A 25,742-nucleotide genomic window follows, 5' to 3' on the forward strand; every position below is an offset into this window, starting at 1 on the left:
TTTAGAATGTGTCTAATCATTTAATTATTATGTAATTATGAATAAGTTAATTAACACCGAACTATACTAGATCCGAGTCTCGATTGTAGTAATCCATTGATTTTTTTAAAAAATAGAAGTTGTACTGAAATCAGGGCTATAGTAATGGTTATCATGATTAAATAGTTTAGAGGCACAGTTTTTTGCTGTCGTAATTACAATCACAATCATCGGCTCTATGTAATAAATATCATGTTTTCATGGCCCTGAACGGGTATCTGATTAATCAGAATATATGACGACAGTAAAAATACAAATTAATCCGTTATGTAAGAGCAATTTTACGGTTCTTACTAGGTACCGAGAGGTACAAAACTTTTAGAGTAAAATTTGGTACCTTCTAGCACCTAAAATACCAAGAGGTACAAAATTTATATAGAAAAAAAGGTACATTCTTAAGGATTATAAAATTGCTCTTTTTTAAAATAAAAAAAGCAAGGTTAGTAGCGCTATGATAAATAGACCAACACAAAACACACGTAGATCTATCAACATATATAAGCACTTGCACAATGTATATATGCCCCCTTTTCCAGTTACCAAATGGTTTTGTGGTCATGGGAATTAAGATTGCAATAATAACTAGTGTTACATCTAACAGGGATTATTTGGTTATTCCAGGAAGCTGCAGAGCGCATGCTGCATTCCGGGCAGGCAGCTGAGCATGGGAGGGGAGCTGCTCACCTTCGTTTGGCTGCTCATGGCGCATCATCAGCTCGGAGACGTGTGTGGCCAGCAGTTCGACCTTGTGGAAAGACTCGCAACCGGAGATAATTTCAGTTTACTTGGAAATAATTTAATTTGACATGATATTGGAATGGTCGTCTTGTTACCTCTCCGTACCCGTACGTATGTAAAAAATGGAGTTTGTATGACAGATGAACAACCGATCAAGTGGATCATGCTCTGGATCTCTGGTGGACCCGAACTTGAGATAAGTTGGGTCTCTATCTTAACTTGAACACGCATGCTGATTTTTTTCTCCTCCTATCTGCACTCCATATACTTCGTATATTTCGTGATCCTTTTTATGGTTTCTAATTCTAACTAAATTGTTATATATTATTCTTAAAATCGTATAAAGAAGTACTTATGAACAAAATCACCTGTAAATTCAATCGTCCTGTATGAGCTTTAGTCATTCAACTTTGCAAAACAAATTGAGAAATGTCGTTGTATGTCAAACAGTGAGATCCTCTTCATGCCACTCCCACGTACTCCATCCAATATACTCCGATCCCTCCCCAGCGCTAGTTCAGTTTGGAAACATCCTTTTCGTTTGATGTCATAGTGTTATCTACAGCGCTGATTTCATTTTTGCCCCTCCCCACAGCTTCTCCTTCACTGCGCTCGGCTGCCAAGCTACGCGGCCGAATGACGGCGGCGCTCTGCAAGGACGTCTCCGAGGAGGAGACCTTGATGAACAACACATCGACAGCCCATCCAAAACTAATTTCCAAAATGTGAGTCTGCGGCTATGTTCTAACTGAAACGGAATAACTAAATAACTGAAAACCAATTAGACCACTTCTGAAATGCGAACCCCTCGTGAACGCAGCACGAGCCAAGCTCTAGTTTATTTGAGTAGTTTAACTGTAAACAACAAGATTATATTCATTGTCAGCAAACGACGGAATTCGTACGGCAATTCTGTGCGCGAGAGCAAGTTTTTGTGCTGCTGAAACTTGACAGCTTTTCTCAGTTGATTGCTTGAACTTTTAAAGGGAAAACACAACACACGTTGGCAGCTCACTAACGGATCGTGCCATCCCACGATCGAGCTGTTTCCATGCGATCCTACTAACCCGGCACCTCGCCATGCCCCCCGAGGAGACCGCGCCATCCCACGGCCGAAGACTTGACGTGCGCACGCACTCCCTAACAGAAAAACAAAACGTACTCCCGCATGAACTTGCATGCGTCAGAGCGATACAATCGCCATGAACTCACGTACGTGAGCCACGAGCGAGAAGTGGAGATAGAGCAGTATTGGGCGATGTGACTTGGTAATTAGCGCAACATTTTCCCCCCTAATTCTTGTCGCCATCGCCATGCAGCTTGGTGATGCCGATTCCTTCACACAGTGCCTAGAACCTAACACGACCCAGCGGCTTGGTTAGCACGTCCGCCAGCTGCTCCTCCGTTCGGACATAGCTGATGTTAATCTTCCCGCCTTCGACACACTCCCGGATGAAATGATAACGAGTGTCGATGTGCTTGCTCCGGTCATGGAAGACGGGATTTCTTGTCATTCATCACCTAAGACAAAGTGTAGGCTCTGGATATGTCTAAAATTCTGAATTCTAAATAAACAAGACAGCAAACAAACTCTGAACGACGGAACGACACAACAAGCAGTACTCCATGTTAGCAGCAATGCATTTCTTGAGGTTGTAGTGCCATTTCACTTGATAATAATCACTAAAATTTATTCTTGAGCAAGATCAATCTAAGACATAGTGTACTGATAGAAGACAAACCTTGGGGAGAGAGTCATCGAAGACAAAGCTACACCGGATCGCATGGCCAAGGCGGCGGAACGGTGGAGGCAGTCTTGTACATGGTTGTGGCTACGACTGCCATCGCTAGCCTGCTGCGTGTATGTCTCCACCACTTGAGGATGAGGCTACTGGGGGAATCATGCCGTGACATTAGCCGACGATCTGCCGCCGTTGATGCCTTCGTGTGCCATCTTCTTCCATGGCGTGACGAATTTCCGCTGCCTAACCACCCTGCCATCCATCGTCGGTGTCATGGGGATGTCGGGGCTTGAAAGAACGCCGCTGACGCTGCAGCAGCATCGAGGGAGAGAGTCGGTGGCTCAAGAGAATGGCGCAGCTGCCGGCAGCTCTAGCAAGAAGGAGGGGCAGTGATGGCTCCGGTGAGTACGGGTGGTAGCGAAGGCGTTTACCGGCTTAAGAGGACAGCCACTGGCGCCGCAGCAGTGTTGGGGGAGGGTGCCGGCGGCTCCGGTCAATTGGGATGTCGCCGATGGCGGCACTGTCGTTTTCTTCCAATGACGAAGCCGATGTGATATCTCCTTCCTCCGGGGTGCTTGGACCAAGAGGAGGGCCTCACCGGTGTCTTGGGGGTGAGTCCCGACAGCCAGCATTTTCAGCGTTTCTTCGGGTGTTAGGGATTTCTGTGTTGACGAGGAGAAGGCACAGGGGCAAAAAAGTCATTTTATAGCTTCCTTAATTTTCACAAGGCTGTCGGAAACGACAAACATAACGGGATGGAGGGAGTAACATGTAAGTGTGATTTTTTTTATTTCTTGTAGCTTTTAACATTTACTTTTAAAAATAAACCAATTTCTACAATCTGCATTATTAGGCCATGCCATCATGATTGGTGTGACAATGTTATATAACACGCCATAATATGTTGCTGTTGTAATGTTTTTTGTCATGTCAGTCTAGCTGGCTTGAGTAAATGGGGTAGTTTTGAAAATAAATTTTTGGCCGGATTATTTAGAAATATAAATATTAAAAGGCACAAAGAAATCCATTGTTTTATGCCATATTGTAAATCAGCAAAACAAATTAGGATCACGTGCATTTAGTCCACTTACAGAGAAATCAAAATAACAACTGTTCAAATGTCCTGCATTGCAACCAGATAGTGTATTCATGTTTAGGGATCTAGGTAGAGGAGTCCACCCGGCAACGATATGAAATCCAGCTGAAATCCCCAACAAAGAGGTATAACATGAGCTTTGCTCCGGTCCTGTCTTTTGTACCGTGAGGTACTAATATCCTCACTCACGCTATTCACCTCACGACCAAGCTGATACCTCGAGGTACCATACAATTGTGACCATTCGATTTGTCATCACCAACAATCAGGGTTTCAGTACTACCTTGGTCGTGAGTTGAGTGTGAGAATTTTAGTAGCTCGCAGTACAAAAGAAATGACCGGAGTAAAACTCATATAACATACACTACTATAGAATCTAGCAAATTTGATGGGTCATCCGTGACGGAATCTAACAACCCATCACACCCACACTCATCTATGACAAGCCAAAATAAGGCCCGTTGTAAATGACTTTATTCGGTTTGGCTCGTCACTAGTGACATATCATCTGTGTCGGGTCAAAATTTACGCCCGACACGACTTATCCGTGAAGGGCCAAAATCAGTGTCTGTCACCAATGACACTCATCCACGAAGGGCCATAACTATGGCCAGTCAAAGATGAAATGAGTCATTCGTGAAGGGCCAAAATTAATACCCGTCATTCGTGACGGGCCGTAACTATGGCCCATCAAAGATGTGACATGAAAGAGTTCTAGCTTTAGGGTTTGCTTAATCTCAAACTGGTTTCAACTTTAAATATCATGCACACACTACCAGTACGCCGCCCTTGCACAAGCACACCGCTCACTTGTGCACACGCCTCTACCCATTCATGCGCCGCCCCACCCGCACCAGCATCGCCAAGCAGAAGAAGAACGGGAGGACATCAGCAGAAACATCCCATGGGAAAGCAGAAGCAGTGGCTACCAGCGATGACAACTGCTAGAGCTTTCCCCCTCCCATAACATGGATATCTCTAGTGAGCGACCTAGATCCATCCTATTTTATTATCCCGTTGCTCTAGTTTTTTCCATATAGTAGGAGTCCTCTAGTTTTAGTCCTTTTTCTGAGATTTAATTTATTTAGGATACCTGAATATCTTACTCTAAGTTTAGTGCTGCATAAAGGAATATTATTAACTTTTCCTTAGTGCAATGCAATGGACATATATGTGTTATTGCAAAAAAAAAAGACTATATGTGCAGTGCAGTGGATATATATGTGTAGTGCAATAGTGTGGGTGGTTTCATATATATGTGTGTGTAAATCAAATTATTTTTCTGTTGTGTATTTCATTATCCTTGAAGGGTCGTAATAAGTGTCCATCGTGGATGAGTCATCCATGACTCATCCGTGATGGTCTATAATTTTAGCCCGTGAAAGATGAGTTTTAATCATATTTTTTAATGTATTTAATCATCCGTGAAGGGCCATATATAATATATGCCCGTTACAGATGAGTTATCTATGACGGACTATGAGCATCTCGGTGACGGGTTTTACTTTTGACCCGTTAAAGATGATGTCCATTGTCCGTTACAAATATGGGTTTAGACCCGTCACAGAGGACCGGTTCTATAGCAGTGATAGAAACAAATTAGGTAATTCCACAGCTACTTTAAACAAAAAGCACCAGGGAAATAAGCATTGGGGAAGGCTGGTGAAGCGATCGATGCCTAGCTAGCATGGCGCTCAAGAGGAGGCAGACGACAGCGGAGCACCACGGATAAGTGAATATTCCTAACCCAAAAAATACACGAGTATATATATGAGCAAGGGGTTGTGGTTTGGAGCAGCTTTTTTGCCCTGTAGCGCATACGTGAGGAGAACTCTTTTTTCGCATTCGATCCATATCACTGCCAGTGCAGTGTTCTTGACCTGAACCTCACGAATTCCCTGGGCTTGGTGGTTTCTGCCGCGGTGCAATGGCGACGGGCGTGGAGGCGCCGGAGTACTTACTACTGGTGATGCAAGAGTACGTCTCATGGCGCATTATCAGCTAGGTGATATATATATATATATATCTGTAGAATGAAGTTTGATCTTGTCGAAAGAGAACGGGATGGGAAAATGAGACAATCCCTATTGGCCCAAATTCAAATATAAAACCCACCGAAATAGCTGTTATTATAGTCCAGGCTGGTCCGAACATTTTTGGTTTTTTCCTTCTATTTGTGTAGCTAAAACAGAACTTGCTAGTGCTATTTGTCATTGTGTAATATAATTTCCTTTTCTATTGCTTGGTTAATTTGCTATAAATAAACTAGGGATTCGCCTTCGTATTTTTCCGGGATAGGTGAATTGGACTTCTTATGTACTTACTTTGTTTTACATTATTAAACTTTTTATTCTTGCTTAGATTCATCATCGATGTATATAGTTTATATATATATATACACACTAATTTTCATATATATATACGTATTAACATCTATATAAATCTACTCAAAGCTAAAAAGGTGTCTTACATTATAAAAAGAGCAAAAGAGCAAGTAACTCCATAGAAACTATATGTTGGATCCGATACTACTAATTGAAGGTTGAATTCATATACTACCTTTCTCTCGTTTATCTTTAGTAACCAGTCATATTTAACACACGGACAGGCTGTTTTTAAGTATCCAGTCATGCAACGCACACAAATACACCACAGTAGATATGCAAAAGGGAGGCGATGATGGAACATCTTTTCCTTTTCCTTGAGCCGATAAAAGAGCATAGTGTGCCAGCATGACTTTGTCCTCAAGCAATGTGCATATATTCTTACGCCGAGCAGTGATGTGCAAGAAGCAGCTAGCATCTTTTATTTGTTTGCAGCCCGGACACTGGAAAGGTTCAAGATCAATTATGAATCCAACAATTACCCATCTCTAATTGATGTTATGCATAATGCCTAGTTTCACTACACAGTTTCCAAAACAGCTAACTCGATGAAACATTGTATGAAACAATTACTCACAGTGCAACATTTCATTGTACCATTTCTAAAGCTAAATAAAGCATTTAATTAGTACCAAAAGTTTGATTGCACGTAGACATGGTTTGATTGCATGAAACACCTCAAGCCTCTCAATGGGAGTTTCAGTGTGTTATCGATGACTTGGTAACGGTGTCCAAACGTTTCATGCTCATGAAACGAATTTGCTCTCTCTACTCATAGTTTCATGCCAACATATTGTGTTGTGCTGATGAATCATCTAATTAATGTGCATGACACCTGCACGAAACCTCAATGAGATGGGCCAAGAAAGGACACCTAAGAGTATCCATGATTAACCAGATTAATTACGACGTCTTGCGGATAAAGAATTAATTGGCTCTTGGACTAAGAGTGCAAGAAAGGAATAAAGGCTAACTTGCCTTAATGCTTTGCCACACATATTCCCGGAGGAGTACACCACACTGTAGTAACTAGTATATATATATATATATATATATATATATGCATTGTTCCAGAGCAGTAGATCGACGTACAAATAAATTAAGGAGGGCTAGATCCCTCCAACCGAGCTGACGTTATATGCTCCCTTGTTCATGTTTGCAGGTATTCCTTCAGTATCCCTTATTCAGCGACCTTGGAATTTTCCTTTCATACTTTAGCCCACGCTCTCCCTTCGTTTATTTATTTTGACATTATATTTTTGAGAAATATTACAGTAGTTTGTACTAGTAGTATAATATTATCACTAAAATAGATCTGATAGTTGGTTTATAGGAATAGGGGTAATGTTGGTATTTAGGATTTCTTTATATGAGGTTTTATCCGTTTATCAGATCATATCAGTTAATAACACATACTTGACGACACATCCTCTCAAAGAGGAAAAATATAAGATTTTACCCATATGTCCCATATTTTTTAGACCATTATGCCACTTCTTGTTTATACTGCAATCAAATGAGATGGTAACAGAAATAGACCCGAACCATCTAATAAGATTATATTAATGGTTCAGATTTATTTATACTATCAGTAGAGAGCATCATAGCATAGCACTATATTTTTGTATACAAATTTGCATAAGTGCTTTATCGTAATGACTGTGTCATAATGGCTAATGGCATGTGGGGTTGTAGGAGAGCGTGACGTACGTATCAGTCACTATAATGACATTGATATGATGACATTGTGGGACCAACAAGTGTGCAACCCCTCCTGCACCCTACCCTAACAATCTAAAAGGGACAAGCATGATCAATGGTCAATGGTCAACCGCTATACTCAGCTAAATTTCTATGATGTGTAGTAGTGTCTGGAAAATTCCGTCAATATTTTTCATTCAGATCTTTTAGAATAATGCACATATTAGTTCAAAATAATGAGTTTCAATAACATAAGTACACGGTGGCTCGTTAGCGGTGACGCACTGAGCATGCTCAAAAAATAGGTGCTCAAACACACAAGAGATTTCTATTCAATTCGAAAATGTTAGCCATAAATAAATGATATATAATTCATTATAAATCAAAGTACAACCTGAACAAAGTTTGCACCATAAAATTCATCATACATAAAGGATATATGAGAACGTTAGTGCTATACCCGTGCTAAAAACTACGACTCAATTTAGGAATGCAAATAAGATATCATAATTTATTTCAAATGTAATCATATAAACCAACCACTCAAAATTGTTTTTTGATTGAGGATTTGTTAATCTGAATTTAAATAAACTCTGACAAAATAGCACCAAATCACCGGCTAGTAGTGACTATCGTAGATTTACATAATTATTTAGGTTGGCACATAATAGAAGTTTGGACGATAATTCTACAACTTGCATGGCCAAGTTTACATATAAATTTCAGAAACATTGCAACTGCAAATTAATACACTAATTTCAGAATCACTACAATATTAAGTTCACACAGTGCAAGGATAATTTCAATCAAAAAATTTATTACTTGATGTGATATTAGATTAAATTTAAACTATGTAAAACTAAATTTAAGAAAAGTTACTTTATACAAACATGAGTTGTATCCCATATAACTTTCCATTTTCCTATGACAAATGAAAAGTTGTTGATGTTTGTATATATCAAATAAACCAAACAACTATGCAACTCTCAAATAACACATTATTCAATGTCTAAATCTTTTATGAGTTTAAAACAATTTTCGCCGTGTCTTCTTTTATTACATGAAAAGATATTTAAATTAAATATTAAGTTCTTTATAGTTTAAAATAATATATGACAATTTTCAGTGAAGTTAAATTACTAGTGATGTTTCCATTAGTTGTGTTTCCCATTCACTATGATTAGGATGTGCACATATCTTTCAATGATTAAAAAATATTTTATCGTGATGCATCATTTGACAAATCAAGTAATTTACTTATTTCACATAAAAAGATAGTACCTACAAAATCTTTCAAAAACCCAATACTCATTTCTATTTATCATAGATTATCTCTAGTGACTTGGCGATTTGGGTATGCAACTGAATTGGTCTTATGATTACCGTAATTATCCCTAATATATAGAAAGTGTATACCTTAGTTCTAACTCCATAATTGGTAACATAACTTCTAATTTAGAAATTCTCTAATATATAAAAGTCTACGTAAGGAGGTGTAGTCCGTCCTAGCCATCCAACCTTACGAATATGATTTTAGTCATTGGACTTGAAGAATGACGAATAAAGTATATAGAATGAGTAAAATGAGTTGGTGCACTACAAGGTAGATGCACAGATGTAGATATGCACAACTCAATAGAGCTAATACCTCCATGTTCTTCATTGTGCTCTCACTACTACAAAAAGGAGTTCTATTGCCGGTCCTAAACCCTCATTGGTGTTAGATTCGAAATCAACACCACTGATGCGATACTAATGAGGGGGCTCAACAGTGCCGGAATTCAGAACTAGAGCTGATTGGGAAAGGCAAGCCAAAAAGAAAAACATCTCGCAACAATCGGCGGGACAAGGGAGGTAGTGAGCACCCTCAATGAGGCTACCACCTAGGGGAGACTGACCACTGCCAATGGTTCTGTCGGTGAGGGGAGGTGCAAGCTGGGGGAGACGTGGGACAACCAGCAAAGACGCTGAATGCCCTCTATGAGGTTGCTGCCGAGGAGTGGTCGTCCGCTACGGAGGGCCCATCGTGAAGGGGATGCTGCCTGCCACCATTATCCCTATTGGGATAGATGAGAGAGAGGGAGAGAGAGACAGAGAGAGGAGTAAAAAGTTGGAGGGAGTGATGGAAGAGATAAGGATGCTAGATTGCTCAGAGCACGTCAGGTCATCTGACTTGGCTCATCATCATAGGTCTCGGGTCTTATAAACAAACTAGAACTTTCATCCCCTTTATAGGTGTCAGTTTATTTAAAAAATAGTACAAATAATATATGCATTTTTTTAAATAAACCAACACATATAAAGGGATATCGGTCTTGTTTTTTATTTTAGCTCCGCATGGAAGGGTTGAAAAAGCAGAAAATGCCTCATAGGTGCCAATTTTTTGAAAATAAACTAGGCCATATGAGGGGTCTGTTATTAGTGTTTTCTTCGTATGCTCATGCATATGGAAGTTGAACCACCTCTTTGGTTTCTGCGTTCTAAGTCGATAACTATATATTTGAACTTCCATGTGTACTTGGATGGGAAGAGGAGCCCAAGCTATGAACAGACACAGGTGAACTGTTGCTACTGTTCCCGAGGTTGAGACCACTCCTTGTTGATTCCTCCAGGGATGATGTACCACATGCTCCACCACCTTTCTCTCCATTTCACTCTTCTACGTACCCCTACATGGAACGGGTGTGGCGTCAAAGAATTTTCATGGGCAGGTAACAAATGATGGAACTGAGGAATAATTCATGGCATGGGAGGTGCTACGGTTTAATCCGTCGGTGGTATTGTGCCTCTTCCTACATCTATATGTGTTTGTGGTCTTGCCTTTTTGAGGGGATTCATGGGCATCGCAGAATTCAGTGGCTCGGTCTAGCCTAACTAAGGGTGTGGGAGATTGAGTACGATGGCTATGAGTAAGCCAACCTACCCTGCTATATGGGGCCCGATGACTGTGCTCATTAAGAAATATATGTTGTGCTAGTTTCACATCAAGGAACTTTTTTTATGATTACTCCTTCAGAGGGTTCACATTATTCAGTAGAGGGGTAACCAAAATTTTGGGCATTATGTATTCCTATAAATTTTTTTGACCAGAGTTTTCAAATATATCTAAATTGAAAGGGAAAAATAAGAACTTTTACCAAAATCCGAGATGTGTGCCAAAACTAGGACGGTGCCATGATCAATGAGTTTGTTACACCACCATTTGTGATGGCAAAACAGCATAGGAGTTACAATGCTATCACAAAGGATACAATGGTGATGAAGAATGGATGGTGGGTGGGGTGGGGTGTGTTACATGCCCCCTGTCCCTCATGTCATCACACCAGGATCAATGCACCTCATTTGTGCCCACAAGCCCCTAGCCAGGATGGTCATCATATCCCTCACACACAATTGCCATTGTTGTGACTTGGGGATGAGGGAGTGCGACTGGCATAGTGTATCTCCTGCATGTCAACTAAGTATAGGATAGAACTATGAACCCCTTCAATCTAGCTCTCCTTAGATGTTAGGAATATTTGTTGAGACTTTAGGCATTCCCTCTGTCTCTCCCCTTTCCTTTCATACCTGCACTGGTAAAGCTCGAAGGCGTATCCTATTTGTATTCTAAGTTGTTACCACCGATCACAGTAATATTATGTTTTATTATTTTATATCTTTAATTCTTGTTAGAGAAGATGATGGTGTAATTTATTTCCTCCCTTAGTTATGTCAGCAGTAACTAATAAATCAACCAACAAGCTAATGGAGGTAGTATAATTGGATTAAAGTACATCGAAATGGACTAATTAAGATTTTCAACTCACATGCATGACATAGTTGTATATACATACCAACACAGTTACATGTTAGCTCGAACACACACATGGCACACTAATTGAAATGAAACCTGATTAATTCGCAGGGATTCAAACCAACAGAGTGTTGAGGAGGCATGGAACAATCTTCTACCAAGATCATTGTGCAACAACTTAAGGATTGGGAAATCCAGATATTGTTGCTCCTAAGCTTTGCCTTGCAATTAATCCTCTTCTTCTTTGGTGGCCATAGGCGCCGTAGCAACCGTGTGATGCTTAGGATCTTGTTATGGTTGACTTACCTATCCGCGGACTTCATCGCTGTGTATGCACTGGGCTACCTCTCACGGCATCTACCTACCACTACAGATAGCCATACATATTACCAAGCACGCCTTGGCAAAAACCTTCTTTTCCCTAGCCAAAGCCATCATGATCTCACACCCTTGTGGGCTCCATTCCTTCTTGTACACCTAGGAGGGCAAGACACCGTGACTGCATTTTCCATTGAGGACAATGAGCTATGGTCAAGGCACTTGCTGAATATGCTAGTCCAAGTATGCTTAGTTCTATTTGTGCTATGGAATTCAGTAGCACATAATCGACTTGTGATCCCTGCAGCCTTATTGTTTTTTGCTGGGGTCATCAAGTACGGGGAGAGGATATGGGCACTCAAGTGCGCTAGCCAAAAAAGTCTAAAGAATTCCATCAACACAGAAGAGGAGGATATCAACATAGATAGTGATAGACGACGTCAAGAAGAAGAGGAAAGCAATGAAGATAGTCATGGGCAACATCAAGGAGGAGACGGAAACATTGAAGATGGAAATGGACGAAATAAACATGAAGGAAGCAATAGAGATGCCGGCCAATTTATTGGTGATGGAAATCAAGAAAAGGATGGAAGCAATTTAGATGGAAAGCATCAAATGGTGTTGGAATATTCATCACTTGTAAAAGGTGCTCTTCGCTTCATGCCGACTCTTCGGAAGATATTCGTAGGAAGAAAAGGTTTTGACATCAAAGATATCCTCTCTAGGCACAAAGTCTCCCAAGATGCAGAGGTAGCTTTCAAGACAGTGGAGGTCGAGCTTAGCATGATGTATGATGAGCTCTACACGAAAACTAGGGTGATTCAGACGAGGAACGGCACCATCCTTCGTTCTGTCTCCCTCGCCTTCACAGTTGTTGCTTTTGTGGTCTTCATCCTGATGACCGGTGCCAAGCAGAGGTATTACAGCTCAACCGTTGCTATTGATATTGCAATAACATATACGTTATTCACAGGAGCTTTTTTCTTGGAGGCATGCTCCATTGCCACCTCCATGCTTTCACCGAGAGCATGGTCATCCATAGAAGCTCAAGGTAGAAGAAGATGCAGTTCGCTCAGCCGGGCAACCTGGTCTATGTTTGGGAGGACCCAACTGGAGAGAACATGGTGGTCAAACTCTGTGAGGCAGTACAATGTTGTGAGGTATTTCAGGCTGGTTGATGACAAGTCGAGGGTAGGCAAGATGATAAGCATGGTTGGTGCTAAGGAGCTATGGAGCAAACTTCGTCATACCAGGCAAGAAAAAGTCACCACCTTCATGAAGGAGAGCATACACCAAGCAATCTATCAGGGCAAGCTGCGTCGTCCATTAAATGTGTCTCCTGAATTGTATTCGGTGCTAACTGGCCACTTCGAGTTGGTTTTGTTGACAATGCATGGCTTCACAGAGTTGTTCCTGTCCATGCTGGAGAGAAACTCAGACTTTGACTTGGATGACAAGATGCAGATTCTCGTACAAACATGCAAGGTGATATCTGACTACATGTTCTTCCTTCTAGTTCTGCAGCCTTCAATGTTGCCTGTTAGAAGCAGCGCCGGTGTATATTCTATGCTGGAGACAATTTTTAAATTCACCCCGGGTGAAGATCTCTCTACCAAGGAGCAGTTTCTGGAATCGTTTTTCAAGAGAGTAGAGACTCCACGTCATGATCTAAAGGTGAGGATCTTCCTGCAGCTTAATGATGTGGAATAGGTGTGGCCAGTGAGCTTTATACTCAATTCTTTCTTTATACTCCCTTGTTTCCGAATATTACCTACGTTTACAAATGGATGAGTATGACGTCTAACGTCAAACAAATAAAGTTAGAGGCAGTATCAATCAACATTTGCTTACCGTTTAAGTTTTGACCACTAAAAAACTCTTAAATTTTTAGACTGGTTATATTTAGAATGTGTCTAATCGTTTAATAATTATGTAATTATGGATAAGTTAATTAACACGGAGTTGTACTAGATCCGAGTCTTGATTTTAGTAATCCATTGATCTAAAAGAAAAATAAAAGTTGTACTGAAATCAGGGCTATAATAGTTATCATGATTAAATAGTTTAGAGGCACTGTTTTTACTGTCGTAACTACAATCACAATCATGGCGTCTATGTAATAAATATCACATTTTCATGGCCCTGAACGGGTGTCTTATTAATCAGAATGGATGAAGACAGTAATAGTACAAATTAATCCGTGACTTACATATATCTTTGGTTATTAATTCCAGGGAACCGCAGGGAGGATGTTGGAGGACGGGCAGGACATCGGTGCAGCATTGCAGCTGATGGTGGATATATGGGTGAGGCTGCTTATCTACGCGGCCGGCAAGTCCCCAGCACAGGAGCACGCCAGGCAGCTGAGCATGGGAGGGGAGCTGCTCACCTTCGTTTGGCTGCTCATGGCGCATCATCAGCTCGGAGACGTCTCCGCCGAGCAGTTCGAACTCGTGGAAAGACTTGCAACCGGAGAAATCGTCCTTGGTCCAGGCCACCACACTATCAGGTACAGCACGATAATGGTTCTCTTCGAGCTCGACGGCGCTCATCGTGCTACGCGCAGGACTACCGCGGTTTAGGGTCTCTGCAAGCAAGTCAAACTAGCAGCAAAACCGTGATGGCAGCAAAACCTAACCCGGCCTAACACCACGATGACTATAAGACTATTGAATGTAAAGGGTCGGTCAAGGACCCCTCGATGTGTTCTTATGAAACCCCAACACGATATAAGGCACATAGTCCAAAACACGGTGACACAACCTCTCATATATTCTTAATATTCTATTTCATTGTAAATTCAATCGTCCCGTACTGCATAACAACTTGAGAAATGTCGTGTGTATCTCAAACAGTGATATCCTCATCATGCTACTCCCACGCACTCCATCCAATATGACATGTAAGTATAATTTTCTCATTTCTTGTAGCTTTTAACAATTACTTTTAAAAAAACAAACCAATCTCTACGATCTACATTATTTGGCCATGCCATCTTTATTGGTATGACAGTGGCATATATCACGCCACAATCTGTTTGCCGTTGTAGTATTTTTTTTGTCACGTCAGTCTACTTGGCTTGAGTAAATGGTGCAGTTCTGAAAATAAATTTTTGGACGGATTATTTTAAAATATAAATATTAAAAGGCACAAAAAAATAAAAAAATCCATTGTTTTATGCCTTATTGTAAATCAGCAAAACAAAGATCACGTACGTACATTAATGTATTTCACTTACAGAGAAATCAAATAACAGCTGTTCAAATGTCCTGCGTTGCAACCAGATAGTGTATTCATGTTTAGGGATCTAGGCAGAGGAGTGCACCGGGCAGTAATATGAAATCCAGCTGAAATCCCCAACAAAGAGGTATAACATAGAAACAAATTATTAGGTAATTAATTCCACAACTACTTTAAACAAAAAAAAACAGCAGGGAAATAATCATTGGAGAAGGCTGGTGAAGGACTCTAACCTACCCCTGACCACGAAGCGATCGATGCCTAGCTAGCATTAGCATGGCGCTCAAGAGGACAACTCGATCTTTTTTCGAATTCGATCCCGATCACTGCCGGCGCAGTGTTCCTTACCTGAACCGGCAGCTGGCGTCAGCGACATCACGACGAGACGAATTTCCTTGGCTTGGTGGTGTGTAGGGATGGCAATTGGACCCATGAGTCCGGGTCTCAATGGGTTTTGTATCCAATGGGTGTGGGTATGGGTGAAGATTTGTATCCATGGGTTTGTGGGTATGGGTACCCGTGAGGCTATGGGTTGGGTACGGGTTTTAGATTTAACCCGTTGGTATTCATTGGGGCCCTAAAAATCTAGCGACACATTTAAATATTCGACATGAAGTTGCTTATTGTCCAGTATTATAAGCCGGAAGCATTAGAAATTGTTGAGGCATTGTTCGTTTGCGTTGATATGATTGGATAACTGAATGTTAGAATTCGTCAAGCTTAGTTTTACTTGCTTACTATTATACCTTTTTTATTTTCTTGTTGCTATATTAATCAATTGACTATGTTTATTTGCTTATTCCATATAATTAAATATTAAGAAACTGTAATATACTCATGGTGATGTTTCGATTAAGATGTTTTTTGTTTGATATGGTTTCACCGGTGGGTACCCATTGGGTTTCGGGTACCCAACGGGTATGGGTACGGGTTTAGCTTTGCACCCATAAAATTTTACGGATATGGGTTTACCTTAAAGTCACGGATTTTGTGATGGGTGGGTTTTTACAGAACCCGCTCTAAACCCGACCCATTGTGATGCGGTGGTTTCTGTTGCACTTAAACTGTTTCGTCCTCACGCCCACGCGAGAAAAAGATCAGGCTAATTGCCTAAATTTCACGTCTAGTAAAAATAAAATCATAGTGCTTTTGCGTTTATATTTTCGTTGTTTCTATTTCTACTATAGATTTTAGAAAATAAAAATAAATTGCTTCGTGTGTAGTCAAAAGTGTACAACACAAAACAAGGGGAAGAAGGAAATTAACCCCAGCCTCGCGAGCCAACGCTGGCTAGCGTGCGAAAAATAAAGGAAATTAACAGGCGCAAAAATCGAAAAAAAAAAGAAATTAACCAGGGCCCGTGAGCCGACCAAAAGAGAGATGAAAATTAACCCCCGTGAGAGTAGAAAAGAACTCAAAAACGTGCTATAGCTGGTAATCGAACCAGGAACCGAACGGCTCCCGGTGTAGCAGCTTGACCATTGGACGACAAAGTATTCTCCGTATAACTTTTTGAGCACAGGTAAGATTTTTTAATCGAACGGCCGACCGACGACGCAATCACTATTGGCTTTTATAATAGGGGTATATATATATATATCGCGTGACACATCACCTTCAGCCCTCTACCCGACACCTTATTACGTGTTCATCCACCTGTTAATAGGTGGTGGTTAATATTTAACTTAGTAAAATAACATCAACACACCCTACGAATATAAGTTACGTTTTAATTTATATTCTGAACATTCCCCGAAAACCATATGCCTTACGTAAAAATTTAACTCAAACACGTTGCCCACATATTGAGTTATTTTTTAACTAACATGTCCACCATCAAGCACGCACATCATGTTGTTATACTACGCAATTAAAGTTTAACTTATCAAACAACACAACGCATGCTAGGTATATTAGTTAATTTTTAACTAACATACTGGTAGGGGGTTGAATGCGTAATGAAAGTTAACTTTTAACGTTGTTTCGGGGGTGAACCATTACAATACAGCCGTTTCACGGAAACGAATCTTCTAGATTTAGTCACATCAAAACTGGCGCATTTATCGCCATGCACAACTTTATGGATAGTTCGTTTCCATTGTAGTTTACGGCGAACACTACCATTCCCCTTCCCCACGTCTGATTCTTAGGAGATCGCCGCTGCCGCCGTATTTATTTGTACGACGATCTTTTTCGTTCAACCAAGGTTGCCCGGCAGGTTAGTAACAGTATCACCCCCACTCGTTCCTTTTACCATCGCACTGCTTCTATATGAACTAGGGTTAATCGGTAACCACATTTTTGCTATTCCAGTGTACTGTCCATGGAAGTCACCGGAAAAATGCCAGCGAGGGTGAAGAGGATTCGGTTTGTGGATTCACAAAATGAGTGTGAGATCGTGTTGTCACAAACCGTGGCTAGAGGCGGGCAATCTTCATCAATGACGTATGGCGATGATGCACAAAGAAAGCCCAAACGAAGACGGCACGCTTCATCGTCTGGCGACGGCGAAGCATACGATGACGTAAGCACCATTTCCCTCATCTATCATCTTTCTTCAGATGATTATATTTTTTAGCGTCTTATTTTGCTGCAAGACCACAGTGTGTTCAGCTAAATTTTAACTAAGACGTGTTCTCCTGTTTGTACATAGTCCATATGATGCACACGTATTTGATAGTTAAAAGTTTACTGAACTATTAATAGTGATTAATTTGTCCAAGATTAACAATCACTTCAACTCAACCTCGTCTATGTAGCAGCGTACAAGATGTTCACATTCTATACCGGTGTGCATGTGCCTTTTTTCTGTCACAAGCTGCTAACTTTTATGATTATTAATTGTTAGTAACATATACAATAATGATTTTTATGTTGATTTTTTTGGTAGGATGATTATTACGAGCACTGCTAACTCTTTTTTATTTTGTTATATATGATTGTATTCAACCAGAAGGCCTTTTATTTCTTATGAAAGTATCGGAGTCAAAGCGGCCCAACTTGACACACTGCAACGCTGCGATAGCATATGACGTTTGTTGTGTGTTATCTGTCGTTCACCATAATAAACTGGAGGAGATTGGACTTGACGCTGTGACGTCCATGAGCCTAGGTAGCCTTGGGAAGCCTTACTTCATACGATGATTGATGGATAGCACCGACCACAAGCGTCATGTTTTGACATATATATTGACATGCTTCAAATTTTTATTGGATATAGTTTTTTATGGAGACAACCAATATGGAATATATTGACATGCTTCATGTTTTGACTTATCGCATCATCAGACTATTGTACCTGTCCTGCACAACAGCCATTGGTCGTTATATGCAATTAACAGCAACCATAAGCGTGTCGACATCATGGATTCAAACAATTACCAACTAATCGGAACTATCATATAATCACCATGGTGCTCTGTTTAAAAGGATCGTGAAGCGGCTCGTTGATGTTCTACAGACGACAGCGCCAAAGAGTTTTTGTAGGTTTGACGGATTCAGGAAGAACTTCATGGATTGGCCAAAGATACAAATTTGCTCTAGTGACTATGCATTCTTTGTCATGAGGTTCATGTAGGCCTATGATGGCAACAGGGAGCCCATCGAGAGCCTATCTATTCCGGTAACAAGTTACACCTTTACTCACATTTTGATGCTAAACCATATTAGCACCCTTTTTATCATATAGTCGAACCATTTTTATCTGCTCAACCATACTACACTAGTTAATCTTCAACCATCATAACCATATCGTGCCGTTACACCCAGAGATCGAAAAGTTCTGAGTTCATGCGACAAATGATCATTCGGCATAATAGCTGCAAACAAAAAACAAACTGACGATACTGTGTGTTTTCTGTGCAATGTCTAATGTGTCATAAACATCTGAAAGCAATGTCTGAACCTAATAGCATATTGTGCGTGCGTGCAGTAATAATTAGGTTTCTGTGTCTTTTGTTATGCAAGATGAATGTATATATTTTTACTATTACTGATGAGGGTGACAAACTTTGTATTATATGATGTGATTAGTAGATGATCTATCATATTATGAAGTTTTCTGCTTACTTAATATTTTTCAGCTATGTTTATAATCAAACACGGCACAATGCTAGTATGAGTTATTTTTTAACTCAAACATGCTGACAGGTTTTTGGTCATCATTAACTACCGTTAACATATAGCTAACTTACACAACTGCATCAAGCCATCGAGTTTCTGACTTTGCCAAGTTGCTAATTGGATCGATGCCCTCTAACGTCACTAGAGGAAAGGAAACCCCAGAGGAGAGAGGGCCACTGAAGGTTGCGGCCATAGGCCACCCGCATTAAGTCTGGTTCGATCAGACTTTAGCAAATTGTCATCCATTTCTAACGCCCTTCAATGCACTTCGAGAGAAGAAAACCCTAAGAAGGGGAGGGCCACTGAACATGGTGACCAGAGACACCCAAACAAAGATGATGAAAACAATACAAGGAGATGAACAAGCAAATTTGTGAGAGGTAGCAATTGCACCAGTAAAAAACCTTAACAGCAGCGGCGAAGGAGAGCACAACTAAGGTACAACCAAGGTTCCCGACCAACACGTGACCCGAATTACCGATCAAGAAGCATAATGAAAATAAGGCATATTTAAAAGATAGGGCATTGGCATACTCATGTTATATATATGGCGGTGGTGGGTTACAAAGATGGTTGAGGCGATGCTGAAGAATGGTGGCAGCATTAACTCCAACAATGGAGGTACGTTGGGACCCAAAGTTGATCAACGGGGAGAAAGGGAAGGGGATGTCGTCGTAGACGATGGCGAAAGAGGGAGGAGTGGACGACACGAATAACAGCCTTGAAAATAACGAGGAAGTTGTTAAATAGTCCCACATTAGTTGCGGAAGAATCCGTGGGTGCCTGCGGGGCCCGTATACCTGAGAGGCCGTGGGCATGTAGAGCCCGTATACGGTGAAGGGGCGGTGAAAGACTGAGAAACACCCATGTGTGAAGGAAAAGATCGCTAAATAGTCTCATATTGATTATGAAAAAATAAAGTATCTAAGATATAAGTGAAGTAGCCCCGTATCTCAATGGCTAGCATTTAGGGTGGCTGCGGAGGTGAGGCGACGAGGGGTCGGTCCGTCTCTAGCGAAGAGAGAGTCAATGGTCGCTCGCCGGCAACGATCGATCGCGGTGGCAGTGGCAGTAGGGTTGGAGGCACGGTCTGCCATTGGAGTCTTTGTTCGTGTCGCCGGTGGCGCGGCGCCCCATGTGAATCACCCCCTCAAGGCTCCAGTGCCTATTCTTGGACAGCTGCTAGCTGCTTTGCCCCCCAACCGAAACAAAGAGAGAAAGAGACAGAGAGAGAAAGAAGAGCGAAAAGGGGGAGAAAAAAAGGAGGGAGGGAAGAAGGCACACGCAACGAATTCGACCAACCAACCTGCCTCCAATCGATCGATCGATCGCTAACAAATCCTTCTGGTGTTCAAGCTCAACACACCCGGCCGGCCCCATCAACTTGATCGATCGGGGTTTCCCCCCAGCGGAACGGATGATCGAAAATCTGGCGTGCTGATGGTTCGCCGCCACCAATGCAGCAGGTGAAGACGAAGGAGGCTGAGGAGGGGAGGATGGAGGAGAACAATCTTCTGCATTTTCTCGATAGCCCCAACGCACATTACAGAAGGTGCGCGCCTTTTTTTTTCCCTCTTTTTTCAGTTGGTGATTCAATTTTTATCAGCGATTTGGATGGCGTAATATCAGTATCGGATGGGTTTCCCTGCAGATTAATTTCTCTCCGTTTTTGTTCATGCGAATTCAGTTAGAACATTAGATTAAGTAGTTTTTCTTTTTACCCTATGTGAAAGGAAATGTGAAGAATACGGATCCCGGTCCCGGCATGATGGAGATGCCCATTTCGATGCATCAGGTTAATTTCTCCCCTTCCTCTTCCTCATCCTTGTGTGCATGGTATTTTACACCTTGTTGAAATGCCTAATCCGTTGGCATTGGGGATCTTTGGAACTCAATAGATTTATGAAATGTTTCGCATATATACTGAGTATCACATAATGTTCGAATTTTGTTGGATGATTTCAATAATTTTAACTCGTGTTGTTAGCATCGCGCGAAACTAATTCAATCAAACAGGTTAATGACTGTCAACACATGGAGCTATATTTGCATATGCATGCATGCATGCCATGGGTGGTTCTTCCTTGGAGCTGCAATGGCTCACATTTGCATGGTTGGGTTGCCAAATGAGATTCGCTAAGTATCTCTAGGTACCGGTATCTCGAGGTACCGAACCGTTTTTCATCATTGGATCTAGCTAAGTAGGATTTGCACTGTTAGATCCAACAATCAGAAAAGATTTGGTACCGCGAGGTATTTTTTTTGAACTGAAGTAAATAAAATTGTGATCTGCAAATTCAATTCCCGATGCGAACTTCTTATTTGTGTTTATGATCATCGGTGTACATGTTTGTTTGTCTTTAATGCACGATTCACCTGTTGATCCACTACATATAGACATTGTGCTGCAACCTGCAAATTACAATTAATTTGCAACGCTTATCAGATATGGACCTGGCTAATGCAAGTGAAAGATTGGAACATCTGTTGAAACAGCCTGCCAACAAGTTCTGTGCAGATTGTGGGACCCCAGATCCAAAATGGGCGTAAGTATCAGCCATTTTCCAGACATGCAACAATGTTCTCCTAGATTCTCCATGTGGTTTACAGTTTCAAGAAATCTAGAGGGTTAGCATATTACCTTCTAAGCAAAAATGTTAACAAACTAGTGTCTGTATCTAATTATAACAATTGCAGTTACTAATTGAATAACATTTTTTTGCTAGTTTTGGGTACTGTTAAAATGCTTAGTGCTAGTTATGCTGACTAAATGGCCGTCTGAAAAGTATAAGAATTCATTTGGCGTTACTAGAGCTTGTGATATATGTCAGATATACAATGGTTTTTCACTTGTTTTTGCTGCTAAGCGGTACAGGCGGTATAAACATACTAATAATTTGGTAGTATTCATTTAGCTGGGCATGTTTTTTTTTCTTTTGAAATAGTGACCGCTCTCTTGTAAACATATTTTTGGAAATTAATGCTCCTTTGATTATCCTAATGGCTGATGTGGCTCTCGCAGGGCCTTGCCCTTTGGTGCGTTAATTTGCATAAAATGCTCTGGAACCCATAGAAGTCTTGGAGTACACATATCAAAGGTAAACAATTGACCCTTTGAAGTTCACTTTTGTTTTCCCATCTTCCAATCTGAAATTTGGTGCCAGTTCAACTTACTCTGAGTCAATGGTTGGAGATTAAGGATGGGCATGGGTCGACCCATGATTAGTTTAGGGTCAGTTCTAGTTCAATAAAATAAATCAAGTTTCACCACAAAATAAAATTTAGTTTATTTAGTTGAATTAGAGTTGGTCCTAAAATACCCATGGGTCGACCATTGGAGATGTTGTAAGGGAGCAAGGGTTGCCACTTGCCACAATATGAATATGAGACCAATAAAATTACACTGCAGGCAAACATTTCCTTAGTCAAAAGCATATATGGTCTAGTTTGCAAAGCATAAGCATATGGTAATCGGAAAATAATAAGTATTCAACTGTTCATTGTTTAATTGAACGCAGGTGATTTCAGTAAATCTAGACGAGTGGACAGATGAAGAGGTCAACTGTTTAGCCGGTTCAGGTGGAAATGCTAGGGTGAACACACGATATGAGGCCTTTTTGCCAGACAACTACAAAAAGCCCAGACATGATTGCACGACAGAGGAGCGTTCTAATTTCATTAGGTACAAATTGGGCTAGCATTTTCATCGTCACTACTTATGTAAATTAATTCTGCTACGAAACTAGTACTCTTATCGTTAGAACAGTACTTCTGTAAATTCTGTCTGACAAAACTATGCTTTCGCTCTATCTACACATATGCAGGAAAAAGTATGAGCTTCAACAGTTCGTGACTGATCCACAGTTTTCATGCCCTTTACGAGTGAATACCAAACACCCAGCAGACAAGCATCAGCAGCAGCAAAACTGCAGTGTACGACATGGTTTTGGCCATCCTTTTAGGAATAGCTGGAGAAGAAAGGACACAGATCACAAAGGACTAAAGAAAATGGTGGGGGAGAACTTCCTTGTTCTATCTGTTTCAAGCTGATATTGCATTTTATAAGCTATTTTTACTGCAATGCGGGTAATTCTTTTCAGACTGATGTGGGCATGGTGGAATTTGTTGGATTAATTAAGGTTGATATCAGACGGGGCACAAATCTTGCTGTTCGTGATGTGATGTCAAGTGATCCGTATGTTATGCTTAACTTAGGACATCAAGTAAGTTCATCTTATTGGCATATGGCAGCTTATCTCTGGTAAAATATATATCTTTTTCTCACGGCCAATTTTTTTTCACATTTATAGTCCATGAAAACCAGGGTGATAAAGAACACCCTGAATCCTGTATGGAATGAAAGGCTAATGCTGTCGATCCCTCACCCGGTGCCGCCTCTTAAATTGGTGCGTGTTCTTTCCTATGGAAACATGGTTTTTAGTCGTAACATGACATCTAATTTTAGTTTTACCTTTTCCATCTCAATGGAGAGTATTGATCAGAATTTCTATCCAATGTCATGGAATAGCTATGTTGTCAACTTTATGTTGCAAGTAAACTCTTGATATTTAGTATTCAAGAGTTCAAGATGTTTTGAAATATTAACTAGGGTGGATTTGGGTGGATTGGATATAGCCATTAGGTTTTTCGTAGTGCCTGGTTTGCGGGCAACGAGTGGACATTATGGTCACCCAAGGAATATTACTTAAATATGTTGGATGGATTAATCCGATCAGTTTAGCCCGATGAGGCCATCCACCCTCGTTAGCATCTATCATTAGCAACTAATTAGTGATAATGGTGTGTTTTGCTATTATGGCTAGCTATTATATTTTATTGTTAATCAGTGTTAATTATGGTAAGATTAGTAATAATTAATATATTTTGATATATATTAACAATTTAGTAATTTCATTTCATCCACCTTTATCCATCTAACCAAACAAAAAAAATAGTTTATGCTATCTACTGAACCAAACAACCAATTTGGATCATCATATCCAACAAAACATGAATCACCATATCTTATTCAACCTCGTCCGTGAACCAAACGTACCCTAAATTGATCTAATTTGTCGAAGCGCGTCATTTTGGAAATAATAATCTAGACTTATGAGAGTGAGAGTGTCTTATTTCCCCCGAAGAGCAGCAAGAGAGTAACATGTTTTGTTGAGATTCAATTTTTTTAATGAGATCTGAACATTTGCTACATACAAGATGCAACATGGATTACCCATTGATCTACAAACTTGTATAAAGAAACGCCGACAAGGTCACACTCATCTATGTGCTCTAATTTTTATCTTCCTAACAGCAAGTGTTCGACAAGGACACATTCAGCTCCGACGACCGGATGGGGGACGTGGAAGTCGACATCCAGCCGCTCATCGCCGCCGCGAGAGAGCACGAGAGCTCGGCCGCCGTCGCCGGCTCGGTGGAGGTGACGAAGCTGCTGGCGGTCGACGACGGCACGCTGGCCAGGGACAGCGTCATCTCCGTCGTCGACGGCAAGGTGAAGCAGGAGATCTCGCTGAGGCTCCAGAACGTGGAGCACGGGGAGCTCGAGATCGAGCTCGAGTGCGTCCCGCTCAGCCAGTAGCAGTAGTAAGCTAGACGGAGACGGTGTATTTTGCTGGAGCATTTTTACCATCTTTAAAAAAAACTTCAGATATCATATTTTTAGTGTAAAAATTTAGTATCTTAAGGTATCTTTAAGATAATAAAATTTTACACTAAATTTTTTGATCCTAAAGTACTTTTGAAAAATGGTAAAAAAAAAACTCATTTTAGTGGGATGAAATGCGCTCCGTTTTGCTGTGACCATGCATGGAGCTTTGCTTCTGTGTTTACCCTCCATGCCGCTGTACTTGTCAACTTAGCTTGTGTCATGTTAAGGGGTTTTCATGTCATCATGTGTTAGATATGGCTGTATAGGTAGGAAAGGGAGAATTGGATCATCCGAACAGCTCTAATTTTAGGATTCAATGTTGGTTTTTACTGGATCTTGTGGTCCTTGTACTGCTACAATGTGTGTGTATAGCTGATTTTGGGTGTTCTCAACCAATCCCAGGGTGCTAAATTGGTAATCAGTAAGGCAGTATGAATATGCGGAGTTTTTTATTTTTTAAATATTTTTAATAAATAATTTTATTACTAAATTTCAAAGTTAAATATTTCAACCATATTAACCTTTTGTTCATGTCAACCCGCCTGACGTGGAAAGACTGTCACACTAGCCAGCTTGGCGAGACAATTCTTTTGTCACATCAAGAGGGATGGTGTGAAAAAAGGTTTAGATGGTAAAAATATTTTTCTTTCAAATTTAATAACAAAAATATTTATTAAAAATGATTATAAAATAAAATCCTTTGACCCACTCCCTCCGATCAGAATCATCTAACGTTTCGTACAGTCAAGTACTATGTAACTTCGATTGTTTGATGTATCAAATATTTGTATCTGCAGGCAGTAATTTATAAGTCTAAAACCCAAAGTCTAAACAAATAAGCAACATTTTTTGGCTCTTTTTAAACCATAAGTCACCGTTGCACTATTAACCAGAAGTTTAT

At 40.6% G+C, this 25,742-nt stretch overlaps 2 protein-coding genes across 3 annotated transcripts; both read left to right on the top strand.

Moving 5' to 3' along the window:
* Nucleotides 1–11,634: 11,634 nt before the first annotated feature.
* Nucleotides 11,635–14,393, top strand: LOC107304190. Its single transcript, XM_015837096.1, has 2 exons — nucleotides 11,635–13,485; nucleotides 14,046–14,393. The coding sequence occupies exons 1-2, from the start codon at nucleotides 11,635–11,637 to the stop codon at nucleotides 14,391–14,393; spliced, it is 2,199 nt and encodes a 732-aa protein (XP_015692582.1).
* Nucleotides 14,394–20,286: 5,893 nt separating this feature from the next.
* Nucleotides 20,287–24,885, top strand: LOC102722400 (probable ADP-ribosylation factor GTPase-activating protein AGD11). Of its 2 annotated transcripts, none has more exons than XM_015837374.2 (9): nucleotides 20,287–20,725; nucleotides 20,907–20,968; nucleotides 21,620–21,719; nucleotides 22,196–22,271; nucleotides 22,692–22,855; nucleotides 22,998–23,184; nucleotides 23,313–23,396; nucleotides 23,484–23,579; nucleotides 24,488–24,885. In XM_015837374.2, exons 1-9 carry the CDS (start codon nucleotides 20,631–20,633, stop codon nucleotides 24,770–24,772), a joined length of 1,149 nt encoding a protein of 382 aa, XP_015692860.2. In that variant the 5' UTR covers nucleotides 20,287–20,630; the 3' UTR covers nucleotides 24,773–24,885. The 2 variants fall into 2 exon arrangements, with proteins under 2 accessions (XP_015692860.2, XP_015692859.2); XM_015837373.2 differs by having other exon boundaries at nucleotides 20,291–20,725; nucleotides 23,274–23,396.
* Nucleotides 24,886–25,742: the final 857 nt, after the last annotated feature.

The sequence above is a fragment of the Oryza brachyantha genome, chromosome 5 (assembly GCF_000231095.2).
Source record: "Oryza brachyantha chromosome 5, ObraRS2, whole genome shotgun sequence".
Taxonomy (NCBI): domain Eukaryota; kingdom Viridiplantae; phylum Streptophyta; class Magnoliopsida; order Poales; family Poaceae; genus Oryza; species Oryza brachyantha.